Genomic DNA, 23,848 nt, shown 5'->3' on the forward strand with positions numbered 1-23,848 from the left:
AAGAAAAAATAAAAGAAAAAGAGAAAAAATAAAAATAATTAAATTTCGATTTTTTTTAAACATCTTTATAAAGAGAAAGAGAGTGTGTGGATGGGTTTAGTAGGTGGGTTGGACATGGGTTCCAAACTCAACCCATTTAGATCCATTTATCTTTAAGCTTTAAAATTTAAAACTCATTTAAGGTTGACTCTTTAAAATTAAATGATCCATATATGACCCATTTATTTTTAAATGGGTCATATATGAGTTTAAGACCCATTTTGACACCTCTAGCTGCTGCCACCCTTGCGGTTGCTCGCTAGCTGCTCGCCGACTACCACCTCCTACCGCCCCCTGCCTCCTGCTGTCGATCGCCTATCGATCACTGGCTGTCGCCAACCCCGGTGGCCGTCGCCAACCCCGGTGGCCGTCGCCTCTCGTCGCCACCCGATGTCACCGGCTGCCCCCTGCCGCCGGCCGCCGCCTCCCGTCGCCGCTTGACGTCGCCTGCTATTGGGCGCTGGTGAATGGAAAAAAGTGTAAGAGGAAAAATTTTGTGTCGTTATTAAACAAATTTCAATTTTTATTTCAGGAAGAGAAATTTTATGTTGTAATTAAACATGTATCTCTTTTCAGAAACTCGTAGAAGGAACAGAAATAGGAAAAAGCAAAATTTTATTTCTGAAACTTATCATTTGCGCCGTATGTATCTCCCGTTCTCAATAGAATCAATATACTTTCAATATATCGATGAAATGAGCATTTCTTTTTTGTTAGAGTGACGCGGCCACTCGTAGACAATAGTGATCATCTTCCTCTCCCTCCGGCAAGGGTTTCGAAATGAGTTTCTTCTTCTTCTTCTTCCTTGAACGACAGAACGCCACACGCGTCCGGCAGGCCTGCTCGAGGTCGCAAATCGTAAAGCTGACGAGCGGGTTCCGGTGACCCCCTGGTATCGGACAACCTCCCACTGTTCTCACTCGGGTGGGTGCTCCAAGTTCACGCTCCGTCTCACCAATTCCAATGGCTTCTCATGGCCATCTTGACGAGGCGAGTCGTCACGCTGCTCATGTATGCTTGCACGGCTTTACTGGGTCGACATTGTAACGGTTCGTTTCCCACTGTAGGACGACGATTTTGGGGGAGACTTTTCTGGGGCTCATAATGCTAGGCGTTCGGGTCTTTCTTTCTTCGCACTGATTTTTCTTTGTCCTTCTCTTTGCTTTACGCGAAGTTTATGCTGACTTTGGTGGTGATTCTCTGTCGTTTCAGGGAATAAGAGGGCTTTTGGGGACATTGAGGACGATGAAGACGATCTCTTTGGATCCAAGAAGGTACCCAGAGTGTCGAGCAGACACTCCATTTTGTTCAATTTTGGACTGTCTGTCGGCATTACACATGCTCGTAATTTGTATGGCATTCAATCATTACTTATATGGGTGCCAGGCATATGTTGTAGTTCTTGAAGGCCTGTGCGTTTGTTGGTGATCGGACAATTCGAGCGCTTCAATTGTTGGCCGAAAATTACTCCAATATAAACTAGTCAATTTTATTCTGTCGGAAGGAGAAGAGGTTGCGTTTCCGCTCAAGCACGAGCGTACACGGTCACATGTTGTTTGCCACCAAGTGCTCCTTGCAGGATATTTATCTTTGCAGTTGTTTAGCTCTCTCGTTCTTCGGTTCTGTTCTTGTATGCAACAACGTGGAGCCTTTTTCCATTGTTTCCCTACTCAAGTCGTTGACTTAAAGGCCGTTTTAAGTTCAACAGTTTACAGTGTGTTTTAGTTTTATCGTGTGTAGTGCTTGTAATCAAACTGAAGATGCCCAGCATCTTACGCTATTTGTTGTAATTCTTGGAAGTTTATTTTGGCCTTGCTTCACATATAAGTCTGCTGTTTTAGTTTCATTTTCCTTCCAGCCTTTAATGCTTAAAGAGCCCCTTCTTTTTCTTATTTTTGATGCATGGAAATTTATTCTCTCTTAGTTTCTTGCTACAGGGTAATACAAAAGCCGAAGAAAATGCTCCTGGTGCAGCTACAGGAATGATCTTGTCACTTCGTGAGAGGTAATTAAGAACTTTAAATTCTTGCTCTATGCTTTTTTGGATAATTAATGGTCATGTACATTTGGCACGCTTCCAACATTTGGGCAACCTGTTCAGCTTGAAATCTCATGAGTTTTTTATATTCCTTTTGCAGTCTTCAGACCTGTAAGGATACTCTAACGACATGCCAAGTATGTATTCGGCGATAGGTGTTGTCATCTTATCCTTTGTCATGTCTTTTTGAACAATATAAGCAAGTGCAACTGTGGTTTAGTTGCTAATGTTTCCTTGTGCAAGAAGCATGTTGATCATGAAGCTTTAACATTGACGAGTGCTGCGTTGGAGATGCTAGAGTCAAGGTTGTTAAAATTGGGATTTAAGTAGAATCACTAAGAAGTCCATAAAATCGGATCGTGAAATCATAAGATTTTAACGGCCGCTGAAAATAACTTAGAAAAACATCATCCCCCAATAAGTAGTGACCCCAACAAAAGACCATAATGCAAGATCAATTGATACAAGTCCAGTAAGCTACAAGCCTCATGCAAATACAAATTTACTCGTCTATAGTGTCTAGTGTTCAAGTGTGAAAGCAGGGTGAACAAAGACAATAGATGCAAATCTAATTGCAGTTGACAATCCATTTTAACAACAAAAGCCACAAACCCATTACTATTAAATAATTCTAGAATAAATTTTCTGTAGCTTTTACCACATCTTCATGAAGGCTACAGTCATTTCTGTCGTCACTATCATCCTCATCAAATTCGTTATCGGATCCCTTGTCATTGCTGTCGTTGGTACTCTCAACGAAATTATTTTCATTGCTATCCAACTCTATATCTCTTGAAGCTTGAAATGGTTCCAAATCATCTTGAACGTCACCCACTATATGGAATTAGGTGCAGTTAACATGGTCTGTCATTGGAAAATGCTATAGCCTTTTCATCATTCAGCCAGAAAGGGATGTAATTATCTTTCCTAAAACCTTGTTAGCCTAATGGAGCTGATAGGTATAGAATTTAACTTGATTAAGAAAGTTTTAAGGAATAAAGATGGCTTTACACTGTAAAACATTCAGTGCGATTGCTTCCGTAATGATTCAGGGAATTGTGGAGTCTAGGGCAGTAGTCATGTTGAGGCAACTTGATTCAAGTGTGATGTTTGAATTGAGCTCCATCTCGCTTTAGTTTCATATAATGAGGCAATCAGCATGCCCAAGCTCGACCATTTTATCTATGATAAATTTAAGTTGGGTTAAGCTTAAACTTGAAGTTGAGTTCTCAATGTTCAACAGACCTGAAAAAGAGTTTGCTTATGTTTTTGATGTTGCATGCACTTTTGTGATCTTTGTGCTATTCTTTTATATATTCGTATCTGAAACTATATGGGTTTTTTTTACCCTGTCGAGTTTTTCAGACAGAACTTGAAGCTGCAAAATCTGAGATTCAGAAGTGGCATTCTTCATTCCAAAATGAGTCCTTCATACCTTCTGGAACATCTCCTGGTTAGTCTTCTGTTTATTTGGATATTTAATTATTGGAAGTTGTTATATGACATGAGCATGAGAGAGTTAACTCAAATTATTCCTGTATATATTCTGATATTCTCCTCTTCCTTGCAGAACCCAAGGTGATAATCAACTACCTTCAGACGCTTAGATCTTCAGAAGAGGCATTGAGAGAGCAGGTTGGTTCTCTGGCAGTATGTTTCTCTTTCCCTTTGTTCTATTTTGCGATCAGAAGTTTTTTTTTTTTTTTTTGGTAAGAAGCAATCAGAAGTTATTTATCATCTGTTTTTTCAATTTTTCTATATTAGCTGGAAAAGGCAAAGAAAAAGGAAGCAGCTTTTATAGTAACATTCGCAAAGCGGGAGCAGGAGATAGCTGAGTTAAAGGTGAATCTTTTGTCGTGGTTATGGAGTATATTAGAATGGTTTGTAAGTGTAGTGTTGTTTCATCCCCTATCACCTCGTTTTACAAATATACTGATTATCATTAATTATAGGCACTTAAGTGAAAAGTAGATGAGAACCAACTGTATGTGATTGTGGCTGCATTCATACTCCAGTTACCAAGATGGATTGTTTCAATTGATTTTCTTCCTGCATTCATATTGCGTGTGGATTCTGTAATTGTAGTTATAACCTATACAAAATATTTTGTAGACCTTAAAGTACTTAATGAGAAAGCAATAGGTATTATAGACTTTTAGTGACAAAAAGAAAGTTTTCCCACAAATAGGAAGAGCAAATAGGCAACACGATTTAAGGGTCTCTTTCATAAAGTAAGCTGGGAGTCTTGTGATGTTTGCTGATTAGCTGTTTAAAATTGCTTCAAATTTCTACGTTTGACTGACGCAAGATTTACCCTTTATTGCAGTCTGCTGTTCGAGACTTAAAAGCACAACTCAAGCCACCATCTATGCAGGTAAGGCAGAATATATTTTGCTCCTTGAACATATGTTTCTATGGTATGGCAACGAGTGAATGCATGTGAATTATCAATCACCGGTGTAACTTGAGTATGATTTCTCTCAGAATGAAGTCTACTTTTTAAGAGAGTGCTTTCAATATTTCCGGCTTAGGCATGAATCTCTAATTTTTGGTGACAAACCATACATTTTTTAGTGTTTACCCTATCTGTAAATCTACTTGAATGATGATTTTTGGGTTGGACTGGAACAGCTCAGGCTGTAAACACTGTGTTTTGATATTGTGGATTCAGTTGATGATACTACAATCTTCCTGATTTTATTACTTTTTTTTGGACGGATCCGGATGTTATTACTTGGCCAGTTAATTTTCTTGCATTTACTTGCCATGGTAGAATTAGTATGTTTTTATCAAGGATTTCCGGCATGTAGATAGGGGTTACACCTTTATTTCGGTCAAAATCTGGATTGGCTGGCTCTTGCTGTGGAATATATTTTCTCAATTTGATTGGTGGCTTGGAGGGAACAACTTTTCTGCTTCAGTTTGGTAATCCTTAAAAGTGATCAAGTTTTGAGCCACTAATGTGTGCCAGTTATTATTCTGGTGTTGGCATCTTAAATTTTGATTGTTCATATTTCTTTGTTGACAGGCAAGGCGGTTGTTGTTAGATCCAGCAATTCATGAAGAGTTTTCCCGGTTAAAGGTCTGTAGTTAACTTTTTCATTTAACTTTTATGGACGTTGTATTAGTCAAAGCATCATGTCAACAAATGCCTTAGGGCAAAAGACACTAATTGGGAAAACTTGGCGATGTATGTAACTGGGAAAATACCCACCCTGCATAGGTAAGTTCACATTCCATGGCACATTTAATGATTCTGCAAAGTGCCTGAAGACACTTCTTATTATTTTTTCTTAGTACAAGAATCCTTTGTTTTTGGTGCCATGGGGATGAAACTTAATTCTAGAAATTTTTAAAGTCCTTTGATGAGAAACTTTCAATAATTGGAGAGGAGTCCATCTGTTTCTTTTATGTGGAGATCTGTTTTCTGCTCTTTGCTAGAACTTTTCTGATTGTCCTAAAAATTTACAAGACATTTGGTTTTCTTGATTTTAGGATTCCTCATAGTAGGAGATACTCTCTATAAAGCCAAAAGTGAACTTAATGAAACTATTTTGCGTGTGCAAGTTCTTAATGTTTGCTTATATTTTCTTTTTAATATGTGAAAAAAAAAAGAATTACGTTAAGTACATTGCCAGTATCAACACCTCAGTTTTCATGGTCTTGGACTGGCTGATTTCACGGCATTAACATTTTCTGCTTTTGTAGCTCCACTTTTCATGCATTGCCCTACGTTGGCTTCTTGCATATGCCATATGCTATATGAATATCCATGTTGACCCCACATATGACTTTGATAATTCTGTCCTTGGTGTGGATTCCAGAGGGGATACCTATTCAGTGCGAATGCTTCTAAGATTTGAATGTTGTTCTAATGCTAGAACTTGGTAGAGGAGAAGGACAAGAGGGTGAAGGAGTTGCAGGATAATATTGCGGCTGTTAGTTTCACGCCACAGAGCAAGATGGGTAAGATGCTCATGGCTAAATGCAGGACCCTACAAGAGGAAAATGAGGAGATCGGGAATCAAGCAGCTGAGGGAAAGGTTCTGCTATATGCATCATGATATCCTGCAAATTTCAATTAGATCCTTGTATTTACGTTCTTGATTTGTATGCTTTGTACGACAGAGAGGAGACACCCATTACTAATTATTGTCTTATGAGTAAGATTAAAATAGTGCTCGTCCACAAAAAGTTATGCGTGTAGGAGTTCTGTTAAAATTTATCTCGAGAATGGGATGGTTTGGGCTGATTCACTTGTTTGTCCACTGTTATCTGGTTTGCAGATGCATGAATTAGCAATGAAACTGGCTTTACAAAAGTCACAGAATGCAGAGCTGCTGAGCCAATTTGAAGGTTTGAACGTGGCTCATCCAGTCTCTTTGAATTTGTACTGCTCCTTTTACCACTTTTTTAGCAGAAGAGAACCTTTACATGTCAATGCCGCAACCGAAGGTTACTTTTTCATAAATGGACATTGAATGAATGTAGAAATGGCATTTGCACGAACAGTGTCAGTTTTGTCTTTGAAGGAATTCAAATGTATATGTGTATCGCTATTTAGACAATATGTAGGTTTCTTTTTTCTGTTATGTTCGATTTTCCTTCGAGGGTCTTAGATTAGCTACTAGCTCGCTGAGTTCATATTGTGGGTTGTTGCATGCAGGATTATATAAACACATGGAAGGGCTCACAAATGATGTTGAAAAGCCAAATGAAATGGTGTTCTCTCTCTCTCTCTCTCTCTCTCTCTCTCTCTCTCTGATTCCCGTTGCCAGATAACGAGAGATTGATAACCGAGCTCTTGCAAACATAGGTGCTCATCTTGCAAGAGAAGCTGGAAGAGAAGGATCAGGAGCTGAGAAGATTGAAGAATGAGCGGCAGCAGAAAAATATGCCTGATGCGATGAGCAATAAAGCTCCTATTAAGGAGGAGAATCAAGGTCTTGGTGACTGAGTGGGAATCAAAGAAGTAAATATCATAGGACTGTCGTTTATCCTCAGTCGTCTTGTTTGTACATTATTATCATTATTTTTTTCGTTTATGTGCTCTTCACTATCTCATGAACGATTTTGGAAGTTTGATCGGCTTTGTTGGACTACATGGTCAAGTCCACTGGGTTTTGTAGCATCTGAGGGACTAGAATGTTCAACGTGGTGTTTCTCCTTCTTGATTTGTTTCGATAAACAAGGGATAAATAACATTAAGAAGGTACGGTTACATTACAGGTGTATGCTCCACTCAAGATTCTTGCGAACAACAGAGGAAATGCACACCGAGAAAGATAAGATTGAACACAGCACTCGAGTCTCGTGCATGTAGAGCAGCCTTTTTTTTATATTGAAAGCAGCACAGAAAATTTGCCTCGCAATAAGTAAGTTGCAACTGGCAAGTCCAGTTTCGATGATAAAGGTTCAGACAATCTCGGATAAGCGACAGAAGGGGATGCCAATGATCGACGGAAGAGCAGAGTGGCATGAAACTCACAAATTACTCGATGGTTCGAGGTCCGTAAAGTCCTCGTGGGGCAACTGACTTAGCAATGACACGAGTACCAACCAAGAGGAACAACAAACCCGGATGACCATTAACCCTCAATGCCGAGCGGAATTGAAAGGTCTCGGCATAACTCCTCAAAGCTGGAGCACTCAAACTTGTCTGGTCGCTTATGAACGGTCAATTAGGGCCCGTTTGGTAACGTGCCAAACAGTGAAAATTTCTGTTCTTTTGTTCCCAGAAATAGTTTGGGAATAGAAATGCGTTTGATAAACTTTTTATTCCCGGGCACATTTTTGCAAAAATTTGTGCCTAGAAACAGTTTTGGAAGAGAAACAATAAGTAAAAAAAAGTTGCTTCTTATTTCTCGGCACAATTTTGAGAATCAGTTTTTTTTCTTCTTTTTCTTTTTTTTCTTTTCTTCTTTGTGTTGCTCTTTCCTGGGTTGTGGCCGGTCGCCGGTGGCCGGCCGCCGATCGCTGGCGACCGGCCATGGCCAAAGAAGAAAAAGGGTAGAAAGAAAAAAAAAATTTAACAATTCAAAATATTATTAAAATATTATTAATAAAAAGAAATTTTGCGTAGTTACCAAACGCATTTTTGTTCTTTTCTACTCTAGAAATAGAAATTTTGGATAGTTTATCAAACGCCTTCAAATGCTCAAAAATTGTTTCCGGGCACAGAATAAAAAAAAATCATTTCTGTTCAGAAATAGTTCACGGGCACAGAATGGTATTCATGCGCACCCTTAGCTGGAAATGGCAAGTTCTGCTTTGGTTGGTGCCTGTGAGCCCATTCAATTTTGAGAATTATACTTTGTGATGGTTGAGATGGAGTGGGCTCACATGCATCGGACCATGCAAGACTCTTTTTCACCGGACTAGCATGGTCCATAATTAAACTAAGTTTAACCAAATCCAACAACTTTTTATCATGTCCTATTCATGACAATGTCGGGTATGGGCACACCTAGTGTTTCCCAGACTGATGGTCATCCTCCTCGTCCTCTTAGTGATCCAAATAAGGGACCTCTATTTCAAGACTTGCGGCGAGTACTTCTCGGGAGAGAATATTGAAATGGAGTTGACAGAAAAGGAAAACACTCCCCATAGAAACCTATCTTTAATCCCGTTGCAGACTTGCTTTACCTGTTTCCTCTCTTTGGCACCAAATACTCGTGGCTTTCACAAATACGCCAGATTCCATCTCGCACCTATCATTGCCATTTCATTTCATGTCTTTCTGAGAATTGGATTTTCATGATTTTTTTTCTTTATTGACTGCGTACGAAATTTAAGTCCAATTACAATACTCTAGATTTTAAACTTAAACCAAGTTTACTGATCTCTTTACTCTTTAGCCTAGTGTTTCCAAAAGTCAAACAATAGAGGGAGGGGAGGGCATTTGACTTGCAATGCTAAAAGGGACCCCATAAAGACTCGAGACGAAATCAAAGTACCCCGAACTCCACGATCAATTGCCTCAGAAAGCAATGTCAATGGATCTTTTTTGGACATTCCTAGCTGCACTATAAAGGGAAACCGAAGCAAGAGCCAATACTCACCAAATAACCCAAACACCCAACAAGCCAAACCGTTTTAGAATGGCAAAACTAATGGCTCGGTTAGGCGTGTTCTTGGTCCTCCTCCTCTTCGTTGTCGCGGGAGAGGCCATCCCGGCCAAGCGAGTGAAGTGCACGGACAGTAAATATCCGGGTTGCATTGCCAACGGCTACTATAGTTGTCCCTCCGGATGTCCTCAAACTTGTACCATGAACTGCGAGCCATGCGCCGTGGTTTGTCTGAGGACCCCAACACCGCCAGCATCGCCTCTGCCGCCCAAGAAATCGCCCTCCACTGCCGCCCAAGAAATCACCCCCTCCATCACTGCCCAAGAAATTGCTGCCGCCCAAGAAGTCGGCTCCCCTTGCCAAAGCCGCCCTATTACTCCCCTCCGCCACCACCACCACCGCCCCCTTCTGGAGAAGTTTCGGGACAGGAGAGTGTGGTGCAAGAACAACAAGTACCCTCATTGCCATCGCCTTGAGTTCACTTGCCCTGCTAGTTGCCCCACTCAGTGTGAAGTGGATTGTGTTACCTGCAGCCCTGTTTGCAGTAAGTCTTGCCCATTGAAATCCATCAAATCAGCAAATCTCTGGTATTGCAACTTATAGTGACATACATGTCTTGGATCATTTGTTTCTACTATAACTTGAATTTGAATCTGTTAGTCTATAATCGTATGCCAAATTTTGTCAGCGTGTCATTTTACCTGTGTCATGATTCACCCTGCCAACGGCATAAAAAAAAGTTTATGCATATACTCTAGGGCAACGGCATGCCACATATGTCAATGAATAATACTTCTTTTATGTGCCATGAGCATGAGAAATCTTTCTGTTGAGAGTTTGGTTTGTTTCCTTAATGTACGAGGGTGCACTACTGCGCTCAAGATACTAAGGTTATTAGATACCACAAGCATTTACCATATCATTCCATTGCAACAATTTTCTTTTGGCCGGTTGTTCAATGTGTAAGATTATTACTCTGATATACTGAGAATTTAACGTTGCTGAACGTGTGCAAACGTGATTAGTTTGCGACCAAGCAGGCGGTGTCTGTCAAGACCCTAGATTCATTGGCGGTGACGGTATAACCTTCTACTTCCATGGCAAAAAGGACCGGGACTTTTGCCTGGTTTCCGACTCCACCATCCCCATCAACGCTCACTTCATCGGAAGAAGAAACCAAGATAAGAAGAGAGACTTCACATGGGTTCAATCTCTGGGAATCCTCTTCGACGTGCACCGGCTCTTCATCGGCGCCAAGAAGACGTCAATTTAGGACAACTCTGTGGACCGCCTATCCATCGCCTTTGATGGACGGAGCGTCTATCTCCCTGAAGCCAAGGGCGCGAAGTGGCACTCTGAATCGTCGCCCGACGTATCCATCATCGAAGCAAAAGGGAACTTCAAGATCAAAGCCATTGTGGTGCCGATTACCGAGAAAGACTCGTTCATACATAACTATGGCATTACACAGGAGGATTGCTATGCACATCTAGACCTCAGCTTCAAGTTCTATTCGCTGCTCGCTGACGTCAGCGGCGTTTGGGCCAGACTTACGCTAAGAACTACGTGAGCAGGGCCAAAATGGGAGCGGCGATGCCGGTTTTGGGTGGCGAGAGGGAATTCGCCTCCTCGGGTCTCTTCGCCACTGACTGTGCCGCCACCCGGTTTCATTGGCAAGCTGAGCCCGAGCGACTCGACCGAGAATCTCGAGTACGGGACCTCAACTGCGCCGGCGGAGGCGATGGCCGCGGGGTTGTTTGCAAAAGGTAGAGATTCTCGTATCTCCGACTCGGGAATAACAATTAAGCCCGAGTAAGTTCATACGTTTGACATTGATGCATACAATAAGGTCAACAAAAATCAAGCTTCACCCATCAAGGTAAGATTATGAATGTGAAAAGATTATTTCGTTTTGATGTCATAATTGTCTCATCTTCGCGTGCACTATCAACCATGGGCTGTGTTCCTGCGTCCCGCTTGAGAAAGTGGGCTGAACAGAACAGTCTATGCAAAGCCCTGATATACTCTAGTTTTAAGCGCAAGGTCCATTTTATGCTTATTTATTACGAAAAGGCCCATCACGAATCTACTTAGACTAAGTCTATGTAATAACTTACGGCGAGACTATATCCCAATGTCACTTACTTTATAACTTCATAAGCATTTTCAAGCTTGGTTCTTAGTCTAATACTAGCCCACTCAAAATAATAAGGATGGTAGAAGTGCCAAAAGTTTTGTACGGCTCTCTCTTTAGTGCCAAAACTTTTCGCCGGCTAACTCAAATGCCAAATCGGAGAAAAAACAAATACTTAAATGTCTTCTATGACAAATTCTAGCCAAAAATATTAAGTGGCTTTTATAATAATATGTTTAATCTAACATGGCTTTTTTATATTAAAAACGAGTTCAGCATGGACTTTTGAGATGGCTCGCTTGCCTAAACGACGTCACACGAAGCCCAACCTAAACGACATTACACGAAAGCCCATCTCAAAATAGACAGAAAAAGTCTCCCTTGGAATTGGATTTGAGAAGGCTCCTTCATCTTCATTACCCTCCGGACACGATTTGCCGCCCCCAATCACCAACAGTCACCATCGTGTCTCCGTTGCCGGCCACCTCAAGCTTGGCCACAACTGAAGCAGGGAACTCGGTCACAAAAAGGAGAAGTCATCTTTGGAGTTGCAGAGAGCTCATAGAAAATCCTCTCGCTGATTTCTCTCATTTGTTGTAATTGCTGTTGTCGTTCATAGTTTCCGAGTCGCACTGCAAATCCCGTTGTTTTACCCTGTTTCTCGGCCAAGAAGCTTGAAGTGCTTCAAGCACGCTCGGTCCTTCTTTGCCAGCAAAGACGCTTCCAGGATCCTTGCTCTCTAATTTAAACAGTGATTCGAGGCCAACGCCTCCTTGCGCTATTTTGGTGAGCTTAGGTCTAAGAGCTTAAATCCCACAGTTTTGCTCTGTTTATCGACCGGGAAGCTTGAAGTGCTTCGAGCTCGCTCGGTCCTCCTTGCTCTGTTTTAGTGCCCGTGTGATTGTCGTGCGTCTAAACCAAGACCTGTCTGTTTGATTCTCTCATAACATCTTCAAACCGAGTTATTATTATGCTTGTCCGAGACCTCCATTTGTACGTTGTCTACTCGGTCTTTGCCTACGTCCTTTGTAAAATTCAGCTGTTAATTTCGGGAGAAAACTGAATTAGGATTTCAAATTTGCGAAAATGCTTGATTATTCGATTTATGATTTATATTATGTGCAAAATATGTAGACGACGTTGTTTATGCTGAGGAAAACTCCTATTGATTTTGAAGATGACAAAACCTTCTTTGTAATTGTAAATCTGATACTTATTCTGAATAATTTCATTCCAGGACTGTATATTCTGGAAGATAAGAAGAAAGTTATTCAGACTTTACAATCTGTCAAGTGTGGTTATGAAGACCCACATAATCGAAGTTCTGAAATTCAAACTCAGAAGTTATTCAGATGCAATTGCAGAAGCAGAAGTTATTCAGATGCAGATGCAGACGAAGAAATTATTCAGACGCAGAAATTCTTCAGACGCAGACGCAGAAGTTCTTCGGATGCGCACGCAGAATTTCTTCGCACGCAGAATTCGTAACGTAATACAACGCCTAGTGATCTAGCATGGATTTTACTGAAGGAATGTTCTGATTATCTCAATCTAAATCAAATTGATTGACAATCAAACATCACGACAGGAATGCATTACAACGGACAAAGCTCTACTTATGGAAACCAAGATTCTGATTGTATGGACGACCAGAATCAGCGGGATTCAGAATCTGTTATTCAACGGCTACTCAATCCTTTGTATACAAATCTGTCCAAAGTGAAGATTGGAAGATGATCCTCTGAATGCTGTCCAAACGGCTAGTTTTGGAAGTAGAGGAGTATTTAAGGAGGTCAATGAGCAGCAGAAGAAATACAGAATCAAGAATCAACAAGTCCAAAGTCTGAGCATACTCCAATCATTTCTCTTGTCGTTCTGAGCAAAACATTAAGATCTTGAGGGATACTTTGTAAGAGTGATTATGTGAGATAGAGAGTCCTATCATACACAAGAGTATTGACACTCAGAAGTTGTAATTCCTCTTGATTACATAGTGGAATCCAGCCAGTAGGCTGTAAGCGTGGGAGAGTGGACGTAGGCTTACTATGTTCGAACCACTATAAACTTGTGTGCAGATTCTCTATCTCTTATCTCTTACTTTACATTCTCGCACATCAAGAGCATACTATATAATCTGTCTTGAATTTGAATTTTATTCAGACTCTTCTGTGATCTATTTTGTTTCCGCATAAATTATTAAAATTGTTTTAGATCACCTATTCACCCCCCTCTAGGTGATCCTTGCTAGCTACATCAGTTTATGGGTATATATGCTGATTGGGCATGTCGGCAAGGCATGTCCGTCGAAGAAATTAATAAAATATTGTTACGTTGGATTTCTAGAACCCAAATCGGAATTGGCACTTAAATGATTATTTTTTTTTATAAAGTGGCATTAAAGTAATCCCACGAAAAGTTTTGGCACCAAAGTGAGCGCCATATCAAACTTTTAGCACTTCTAACGTCATTTTCCTGTAATTTTTCAGATGAAGCAATTTCGATAAGTGAGAATGGATGAACAGTTAGATTACATGCCATATGTGACAGATAACATAAAAGAAGAAATATTGGGGAATTTTGTATCTTCTGTATTGTGTATTATGTACATGTAAATGCCACTTTTTATAGTGCAAAAGGAAATCAAAGAAAGAATAAATATGATACATTTTCCTATTTTATCTTAATTGACTGAATCAATTATTTCTCAATCTCCGTGATTAGAATCACAGCAACAAACCAAATCATATCTTTCTCCAACACTCCCCCTCAAGCTGGCGGCTTATATACGTCAAAGATACCTAGCTTGCTCGGTAGATATGTATGCTATCTTTTACACAAGGGTTTAGTGAAAATGTCTGCAGGTTGCTTCACAGTTTTAATTCCTCGAGTTGTAACAATTCCTTCTTGAATTTTTTTTCTCGAGTAAAATGATACTCAACTTCTATATGTTTTGTCCTTTTGATGAAAAACTAGGTTTGTTGCTAATTTTAGTGTTGCATCAGTGTCACAGAACAGTTCACTTGCTCCATTAATTTGTACCCCGAGATCCAATAACAAACCTCATATCCAAACTATCTCACAAATAGTTTTAGCCATAGCTCGATATTCTGATTCAGCTGATGAAAGAGAGACGGTGGATTGTTTCTTTGTCTTCCATGAGATTAAAGAATTTCCCAATTTAATGCAAAAGCCAGTGACAGATCTTCTGGTCATTGGACAAGTCGCATAATCTGTATCACAATGAGCCGTCATTTTCATGTTGCAATCACAAGACAATAGCATTCCAAGTCTAAACATCCTTTCAAATATTTCACGACTTTTAATGCTGCATTCATGTGAGACTGCTTCGGATTATGCATAAATTGACTGAGTATCTGTACTACATAACATATATCGGGCCTGGTCATTGTGAGATAAATTAATTTCCCAACAAGTTGCCGATATCTTGATGGATCTTTAAGTAATGGGTCAATGTCCAGTGACGACAAGCTCTTATCATATTCAAGCGTTGTGGGCTTGACATTCTGTTCAACGGGAATAACGGCTCGCTTACATCCTGATAATCCTGCTTCTGATATGATCTACAAAACAAATTTTCACTGGCTTAGACATATTCCTTTGTCGGATCTGGTTATCTCAATACCACGAAAATATTTAGAAGGTCCCAAATCTTTGATATGGAATGTAGATCGTAAATAATTCTTGAATTTTATAACAATAGAATCATCATTTCTCATAACAAGTATATCATCGACGTATATTAGTAAATAAACCGATGAAGTACCTTTGGTCCGTGTGAATAGAGCATAATCATGCTTAGAATGCTTAATACCTGCATTTGTGAGTGCAGTGGTGAATTTGGCGTACCATTGTCGAGCAGTTTGTTTGAGTCCATATAGGGATTTACGAAGATGATATGCCTGAGATTTCCCCTGTCTGCGTAATCCCTGTGGGAGTTCCATGTAGATTTCTTCGTCCATATCACCATGAAGAAAAGCAATATGGACATCCATCTGATGTAATTTTCAATTATGGAACGCAGCAACTGATATAAAAGATTGAACAGTTACCTTTTTAGCAACTGGGGAAAAGGTTTCACGATAATCAAAACCTTCTCGTTGCGTGAATCCTTTAGCAATAAGCCGAGCTTTGTAACGTTTAATAGAATCATCTGCCTTGTATTTAATTTTATATACCCATTTACAGCCAATAGGTTTTCTATGTGAAGGCAGCGGAACTATGTCCCAAGTATGATTATTTACGAGAGCACCTAACTCGGCTTCCATGGCCTGTTGCCATCGTGGGTCACATACTGCTTCTTCATAAGATGAAGGTTCTTGTCCCTAAAATATGCAACTAATGCAACACGTGTTCTATTGATAATCGATTAAAGGACACATAGGAAGATACAGGATACTGTGTACCTAGGGAATCCAGCGTGAAGCATATGTAGTCCCTTGTCCATGTCGATGGACGAATATGACGTCTAGAACGCCGTGGTGGCTCTGCTATTGGTTGTTCTAATGATGAGGGAGATGATTGGTCAATATGCTGCTGTGGGGATGGAATCGATAGATCTTCCTCTTTACAGTACGGCACAGATGGTTGTTCTACTGCTTGATTTTAGTATTCAGGAATTGCTATTGTGTGGTCTGGTGAGACAACAAAATATGGCGAAGTCATAGGTAATTCTTCTTCTGATAAGAATTGGTGATGTTTTGATCTTGACATGTCTATTTGGGAAGAATATATCGATTCCTGAAATGGAAATATATCTTCATGGAAAATAATGTCCATTGTAACGAAAAAACGGCCTGTAGATATTTCCATAACCTTGTAGCCTTTCTAGAGAAGAGAATATCCCATGAATACACATCGAAGAGCCCGATGGTCCATTTTGTCACGAAGACCCACATTTGTTGCATAACACAGACAGCCAAAAACTCTTAGATGTTCAATTTTTGGTGGTTTGCCGAAAGCATTTCAAAAGGAGACCATCCTTCAAGAATTCTAGTTGGCATGCAATTAATCAAATAAGCTGCCATGACCATATAATCACCCCAAAAGGTTTCGGGGATAGAGGCTTGGTATTTGAGAGCTCAAGCTACTTCCAAGAGATGTCGATGTTTGCGCTCTACAATCCCATTTTGCTGGGGAGTGTATGTGCATGAAGTTTCATGAAGTATTCCATGAGAAGTAAGGAAAGCTTTGCATTCTGTAGTGAAAAACTCGCGTCCATTGTCTGTGCTAATTCTATAGACAAATTTATCGAATTGATTTTTGATTAAGGAAAAGAAATTCGATAGATTAGAAAACGTTTGACTCTTGGATTGCATGAGGAAAACCCAAGTGGCGCGAGTGTAATCATCAACAATAGTTAGGAAAAACCGAGGCCCATCACAATTTGGAGTGTGATAGGGACTCCATATATCTATATGAAGCAGAGAGAATGCATTGGTAGCTCAAGACGTGCTTGTCGGAAAAGGTGCTCGTGATTATTTTGCCAATGGACAAATTGGACAGTTTGGATAAGGAAAACGAGCACTATGACCCAATCATTGATGAGAAAGGAAATTTTTATTGCTGGTGGTAGCATTACATGAAATGCCTTTATTGAATAATGACATATCAAAATCCTTTGGAAAGTTTCTCCAAAAGTAAAGTCCTTGTGCAACACTACCCAAGTCCATCATTTTGCCAGTCGAATAGTCTTGAAAGAAACAGTTCTCTGAATTGAATATTACTCGACAAGAGTTATCTTCACAGATCTTGGAAATTGATATGAGATTGAATTCAAATTCAAGAATATAGAGAATATTTTTAAGGGTAATGTTCGGATTAAGACGAACTGTTCCAACTTTGGTAACATAAGTGACAATACCATTGGGAAGACGAACAAATGCATTAGGATGTGCTATTTTGTGGTGGTCCGAAAAAAAAATTTCATCACAAATTATGCGGTCACTAGCGCCTGAGTCGATTATCCATACATCAACTGAAATAATATCATCCTTGGGAAAAGAAGTACCTGAGAAACTTGCACCCTGGTCTGCAACCTTTTAATTGATTTAATGCCCTCATAATATGCTGGTTTTGATAATTGGTAATAGTCTGATTTGCCCTTTCAGTCCCTTGTGCCAAAACTTGATAAGTAGAAAAATCTCTCTTTTTTCTTTGTCACCCGGTTTTCCATGCAATTTCCAGCAGGTCTCAACAGGGTGATGTAGGCGTTTACAATAATCACAATATTTACCTTTATTTTTAAAATTCTATCCATTTACTCTAGTTGATGTGGCACTCCGTGGGCCACTAGATGATTTGAAGATCAGATCTGACGTGGCCTGATGAGGTCCGCTTGATTTGCCCGCGTTGATGATGGAATAGGAGCCGTCCGTAGAGGTGGCCACGGGCCGGTTTTGGCCCGGAACCGGACCGGAACCGGCCCGGTCAAACCCGGGCCCGGCCCGTTGACCGAGCCCACGGTTCGGAACCGGAACCGGCCTGTGGCATACGGGCCCGGTTCCGGCCTAAAAATTTGAACCGGCCGAACCGCCGGTTCGCCTCGGCCTCTCAAAAAAAAAAATTTAAAAAAATTTAAAAAGCGCAGCCCGCAGTGCAGCAAGCTTCAAGATCAAGACACCCGCATTGCAGCCATGCCGCAGCAGAAGAGTAGCCATGGCCTCCGCGGCCGGCCATGGCCGGGGCCGGCGCGGAGGTCGCCGGCGCCGGCGAGGGGCCTCGCCGGCGCCGGCGAGGGCGGCCTCGCCTCGCAACCGGGCGAGGCTCGACCTCGCGGCGCCGGCGAGGCCGGCCTCGCTCGGGCCGGGCGAGGCCGGCTCGCCCGACGCCGGCGAGGCTCGGCCTCGCCCGCAACCGGCGAGGCTCGACTCGCCCGACGCCGGCGAGTGGCCGCTCGCTCGAGGCCGGGCGACTCCGCGCCAGCGGCTATGGCCGGCCGCGGAGGAAGAAAAAAAAAAAAAAGGAAAAGGAAAAGAAAAAAAAAAAAAAAAAATCGGAACCGCCGGTTCCGGCCATACTGCCACGAACCGGAACCGCCGGCTCCGAACCGTGGCCACCTCTAGCCGTCCGATCCTTTCTTTTGATTTGGGCCGTCGGTTCTCACAACCCTAACATTTGGGTTGTTCTCTTCCTCACGTAAGACACGAGCAAGGTTTCTCGCGTAAAACCCGAGCGAGCTCTGAGCTCGCGGCGGCTGCAGCGACAGCCCTAGAGCGCCGGACACTCGTTGTGACAGCCCCGCCGGAGCGGCGAGCTTCACACTTTCGCCTGTCTTCACGTACTCGGTTGTGGCCAGCCGCTGTTTCTCTTCTTGCACGGCCAATTGATAGATCCGGCCGAGCGGAGGGATGGAATCCATGGTGAGAATCTGCGATCGAAACGGTAAGTAACTCATTGGGTTGGGCTCCATGGTGATGATCACGAAGGTGACCATCCGGACCCATTGGGTTAGGCTCCGGTATTTGCATCTTCTATGAATGAGGCTTGTTGGCCCCATTGTTGATTTGGTCCAATAGTGCATTGGCCTTGAACTGGAATCCATTGCATCGTTGGCCACTGGACATAGCCTGGAGGTTGGACTGGAGTTGATACTGGAGTCGGAGGATGTTGAACAGGGTCATGTTCGTTTTGCGTTGGATCAACTTGTTCTGAAGTTTGATCCTGAGGTAAGTTGTTTGACGATTCCTCAACTGTAGGTAGAATTGTTTCTTGATTTTCACTGGTGGTTGGCCCTTTGTTCTGATTTTTTGGCATGGTGTATCTATGTGCAAGTAATTCGAATTCCTACCCAGAGCGCTAATTCGTTTTGCCGTATGAGATTTGCAACAACGAAATTAGAGAGCTATCAAGGGCAATTCAAAAGAATTTTTGCGGAAGCTAGTTCAGAACCGAATGCTCTGATATCATGATAGAAAACGTAAAAAAAGAAATATTGAGGAATTTTGTATCTTCTGTATTGTGTATTCTATACATGTACATGCCACTTTTTATAGTGCAAAAGGAAATCAAAGAAAGAATAAATATGATACATATTCTTATTTTATCTTAATTGACTGAATCAATTATTTCTCAATCTCTGTGATTAGAATCCCAGCGACGGACCAAATCATATCTTTCTCCAACAATATGCAAAACTTGCTTGTTTCACCAGAATTGCTCCCGTGACGAAATATTTTTCACCGAAAGCAGTTACCTGGCTTTTAATTGAAGGAGACCAAGTCTTGTGGTGATTCCGGATAGGAAATACCAGGCAAATAGAGAAATCGATAGCTTTGCTCCAAACAGAATTATACAAACACAAACCGTGCCGGAATTTAATAGACAACAAGACTTGGAAAGTACAATCGGTACAAACGAACCAAACATGACGAACCATGCTGGAATTTAATCGACAACAAAGCTTGACGACGTGACAAAATTTAATCGACAACACACCACCCATGATAGAAATACACGCCAAAATTTAATTAACGACATGAATATGAAGGCTACAGCTAAGGAAAGTAAAGTACAATGAAGGAAAGTAAAGATAAAGATAAATTTGTTTTATTTGTGCATGGGGCTTTACATGAAATAACCGGTGGTATTTATAATGATTTAGCGATAACTGCTTTAAGATAGTTTCCAGTGGTTTCTTCCGCACCTCTCGGCTTCAAAATCCAGCGCCTATGCCACTTTCGAACGGTTGTTTCTTCACTAGCTATATCACGTTCCTATAACCGTCCCATATGCTTGTTTTTTTAATGATGGCCGATAAATGCTCAACGGTAACTGACTCACGATCATGCCGCTCAATGACATGTCTTATGATCTTATTTTAAAACGATAACCGCACCCTTCAGGCCGTCCCATATGTTTGTCCCTAAATGATGGCTAATAACTGCTCATCGGTAGCTGCCACACGATCTTTCCGCTCCATGACATGTCTCATGATCTCGCTTTCAAATGCTAATTGTTCCCTTTAGGCATACATGCCCATTCCTCTTCAAATCCATCCGCTTTGTTTTATGCTTTTATGCCCTTCAAGCGAATCCCTGCCATTCATTCTAATGTTTCCCGATTGTTTCGTCTTGCACTGGCAACTTTATCCCTATGTTTCTTGTGTTTTCGAAGTATTTTAATGGCATTTTTCTATTCGCCGTTGTATATCGACAGCTACTATCTATTCGTCGTTGTATATCGACAATCGAATATGCACCACGGATGTATATCAATATCAATCGCTGGTCTCTATGGTCGTCGACAAGACTTCACATGTGTAACGATAATCACATGACTATTCACGCTCATGTGCCAAGCATGTGTTTACTCATATCAACGATCCAATCATTTTTTGTGTAAACACAGCTATTCATTTTAGCCAATCTATCTGAGACAAACAGCTGATTTCCACTCTAGTGGCAAGATTCATCTTGAGATGCTTGTGATCAACATGCATAAACAGCAAAACACACGAAGTTGAACCTGCAATGCAATGGCAAGCTCAAGAACCGAAGAAGAGCGTAAAAAGCTAACATTGGGGTAATTGAATAAGACCACCCGAAGGAGATCGTGCAATCGATTGTGGTCACATTTGCGTGTACAGTCCGGTTGAGATGGGACCGATGCTAACATTTGCATATCGTTTCATGTTTGTGGCCATCGCATGTTTTGGTGGTACGTCTTTTCTTGTTTCCGATGGTGGCACATGTCATCAGCCAGGCGATGCATGAAAGGCCTGATCTTCCTCGGGTGCTTCTTGCTAATTGGCCACCACCATGTCACGATGGACTAAATATAGCCGCAAACTGAGCATCTCTCCGGACATATTGGCAACGACGTTTTAACGCTGTCCATGCATGTGGAAAACATGAGTAAAGGTAGAGACATTGGTAGTACGAGGTTCCTGTCATCTTTCATTATTGCTCTCCCACGTTAAAAACGAAAGAGTAGCATCTGTTAGAACATGTTGTATAGTTTTGTAGATTTTCCTTTACATCTTTTCTTTCTCTTTGGTCCCACATAGAAAGAATGCTAGGCTCCTTTACTCCTCTAAGCCTATATAAACACTACAAAAAAACTTATTTTTTCCGACGAAATTTCTAACGAAAAATTTGGAAAAATTCGTTGGAAAACGAATTTCCAACGAATTTTCCAACGAAAAAAAATTCATTGGTAATAAGTCGTCGGAAATTTTTCCAACGAAAAATTTCAATTTTCGTTGGAAATTTGCGATAAATTTTTTTTCGTTGGAAAACTCGTGGCTAAATTCGTTGGAAACGAATTTTTTTTTCCGACGAATTTTTTTCGTTGGAAATTACAAATTTTTTTTTGGTCGAGTTAAAAATCGTGGAAATTTTTTTTCCATCGAAAAAGAATTTTTTTTTGGTCAAAATTTTTTTTTTTGATCGAAACGGCGAGGGCCAGCCTCGTCGCCGGCGAGGGCCCGCCTCGTCACCGGCGAGGGCCGAGCTCGCCCAGATCCGGGCGAGCTCGAGCTCGCCGGCCATGGCGAGCCTCGGCTCGCCATGGCCGGCGAGGGCTAGCTCTGTCGCCGGCGAGCCTCGCCTCGCCATGGCCGGCGAAGGCAAGCCTCGTCGTCTGGGGAGGGCCAAGCTCGCCAGATCCGGGCGAGCTCGAGCTCGCCGGCCATGGCGAGCTCGGCCTCGCCATGGCCGAAGATGAAGAAGAAGCAAGAGCAGCAGCAGGGGCGGGAGCAAGCCGGGCCGCCGCCCGTCAAGTCCGTCGCCGCCTCCTAGCCTCGCCGGCCATGGCGAGGGCCGAGCTCGCCATGGCCGGGCGAGCTCGAGCTCGCCCAAATCCGGGCGAGCTCGGCCTCGCCGGCGACGAGGCTTGGTGGCGTCGGGGCCGTCGGAGGCATCGGAGGCTTGGTGTCCATGGTGCCGGAGCCGGAGGAGGAGGGGGGCGGCGGGGGAGGCGGAGGGGGAGACGGAGGGAGAAGGTGAAGGCGAAGGAGAGAGAGAGAGAGTGAATGTGGAAATTGAAAGTTGTGGGAATAACGAGCGCGAAAATAAGGAACAAGTAGGGTTTTCGTTGCAAAAATTCGTGGGAAATTTCCCACTATTTTTGCAACGAAAATTGTACACACTAAAATAATTGTCCGGAAAATTGAAATTCGTTGGAAAATTCGTTGGAAATTTCCAACGAATTTTCCAACGAAAATTATACACACTGAAGTAATTGCCCGGAAAATTGAAATTGTTGGAAAATTCGTTGGAAATTTTCAACGAATTTTCCAACGAATATAAAAATACCGAATAGTACCGGGTTTTTTGGAATTCGTTGAAATTTCCAACGAATTTTCCAACGAATATCAAAATGCCGAACAAGAATCGGTTTTTTTGTAATTCGTTGGAAAATTCGTTGGAAATTTCCAACGAATTTTCCAACGAATATAAAAAATACCGAATAGTACCGGGTTTTTTTTGGAATTCGTTGGAAAATTCGTTGGAAATTTCCAACGAATTTTCCAACGAATATCAAAAATGCCGAACAGTAACTGGTTTTTTTGTAATTCGTTGGAAATTTCCAACGAATATAAAAAATGCCGAACAATACCGGGTTTTTTTGAATTCGTCGCAAAATTTGTTGAAAATTTCCAACGAATTTTTTTTCGTTGGAAATTTCCAACAAAACTTTGCGACGAAAATTTTTTCGTTGGAAATTTCCAACGAACTTTGCGACGAAAATTGTTTCGTTGGAAATTTCCAACGAATTTTACTTTTCGTTGGAAAATTTGTCGCAAATTTGCAACGAAAATTTTTTCGTCGCAAATTTTCGTGGCAAAAATCCAGTTTTTTTGTAGTGAAAAGCTTCTCATGTACATTGTTTCATACACCATTATAAGAGAATAAATACCATTCTCTTTTAATCTTTCTTTCTTATCATGGTATCAGAGCCAAGATCATTGTCTTGAAGAGTATGCTCTGCGGTTGCCATCAATTGGATCTTCCGCATCAGAAATTAAGACAATGAGCTCATTATCTTTTAAAGTATGCTCTGCGGTTGCCATAAATTGGATCTTCCGCATCAGAAATTAAGATAATGAGTTTAGGGCTTTTGGGCCATCATCCTTGCTCGTTCTAATCCGCGCTTCTTCTTTCTCGATCCTTTCGATCACCTCAATCCATATTTCTAGCTTTGCTAGTGATTTCGTTTTTTTTCGTCATGGGTGATTCTAGTGACCGTATTGACGTCAAACTCGATGGTTCAAACTATTCTCTTTGGAAACCATCGGCAATGGCAGCACTTGTTTACCGCGACTTGTTTGAGCATGTTGAGGGACTTTGTCCTTGTCCTGGTGCTCTTAAAAGTGAATCACCTGATGAAGTTGCGAAACGTGCCGCTGAAATTCGAGCATGGAATGTTGCTGATCGGAAGGCATGGGCTATCATTTTTTGTTCCATTGATCCTGCTCTTCGCCCACAATTTTCTAATGTTGTTGAGGCGAAAAGTTTATGGGATCAGCTTGCCGAGATGTTCACCCAGACAGGAGACATTCGAGTTTATCAGTTGGAGCAAGAAGTTTACAGTGCTATGCAAGGGTCTCGC

The 23,848-nt window shown here is 41.6% G+C and overlaps 1 protein-coding gene and 1 pseudogene across 10 annotated transcripts; both read left to right on the top strand.

Moving 5' to 3' along the window:
• Window positions 1-762: 762 nt before the first annotated feature.
• LOC115679267 (FKBP12-interacting protein of 37 kDa-like) lies at window positions 763-7,288 on the top strand. 10 transcript variants are annotated; one of them, XM_056310287.1, is made up of 14 exons: window positions 763-1,029; window positions 1,107-1,158; window positions 1,252-1,313; window positions 1,964-2,044; window positions 2,178-2,214; window positions 3,443-3,530; window positions 3,648-3,712; window positions 3,842-3,961; window positions 4,386-4,451; window positions 5,106-5,159; window positions 5,959-6,120; window positions 6,364-6,532; window positions 6,744-6,799; window positions 6,894-7,288. In XM_056310287.1, exons 1-14 carry the CDS (start codon window positions 1,013-1,015, stop codon window positions 7,032-7,034), a joined length of 1,170 nt encoding a protein of 389 aa, XP_056166262.1. In that variant the 5' UTR covers window positions 763-1,012; the 3' UTR covers window positions 7,035-7,288. The 10 variants fall into 10 exon arrangements, with proteins under 10 accessions (XP_056166262.1, XP_056166265.1, XP_056166267.1 ...); XM_056310290.1 differs by having other exon boundaries at window positions 4,404-4,451; window positions 6,894-7,287; XM_056310292.1 differs by having other exon boundaries at window positions 3,842-3,919; window positions 6,894-7,287.
• A 1,889-nt stretch (window positions 7,289-9,177) lies between these two features.
• On the top strand, window positions 9,178-11,060 carry LOC115679277 (uncharacterized; annotated as a pseudogene).
• The last annotated feature ends 12,788 nt before the right edge of the window (window positions 11,061-23,848 follow it).

This window comes from Syzygium oleosum, unplaced genomic scaffold (assembly GCF_021117445.2).
Source record: "Syzygium oleosum isolate NSW1041296 unplaced genomic scaffold, Sole_v2.1 Sole_v2.03, whole genome shotgun sequence".
NCBI classification, from domain to species: Eukaryota; Viridiplantae; Streptophyta; class Magnoliopsida; order Myrtales; family Myrtaceae; genus Syzygium; species Syzygium oleosum.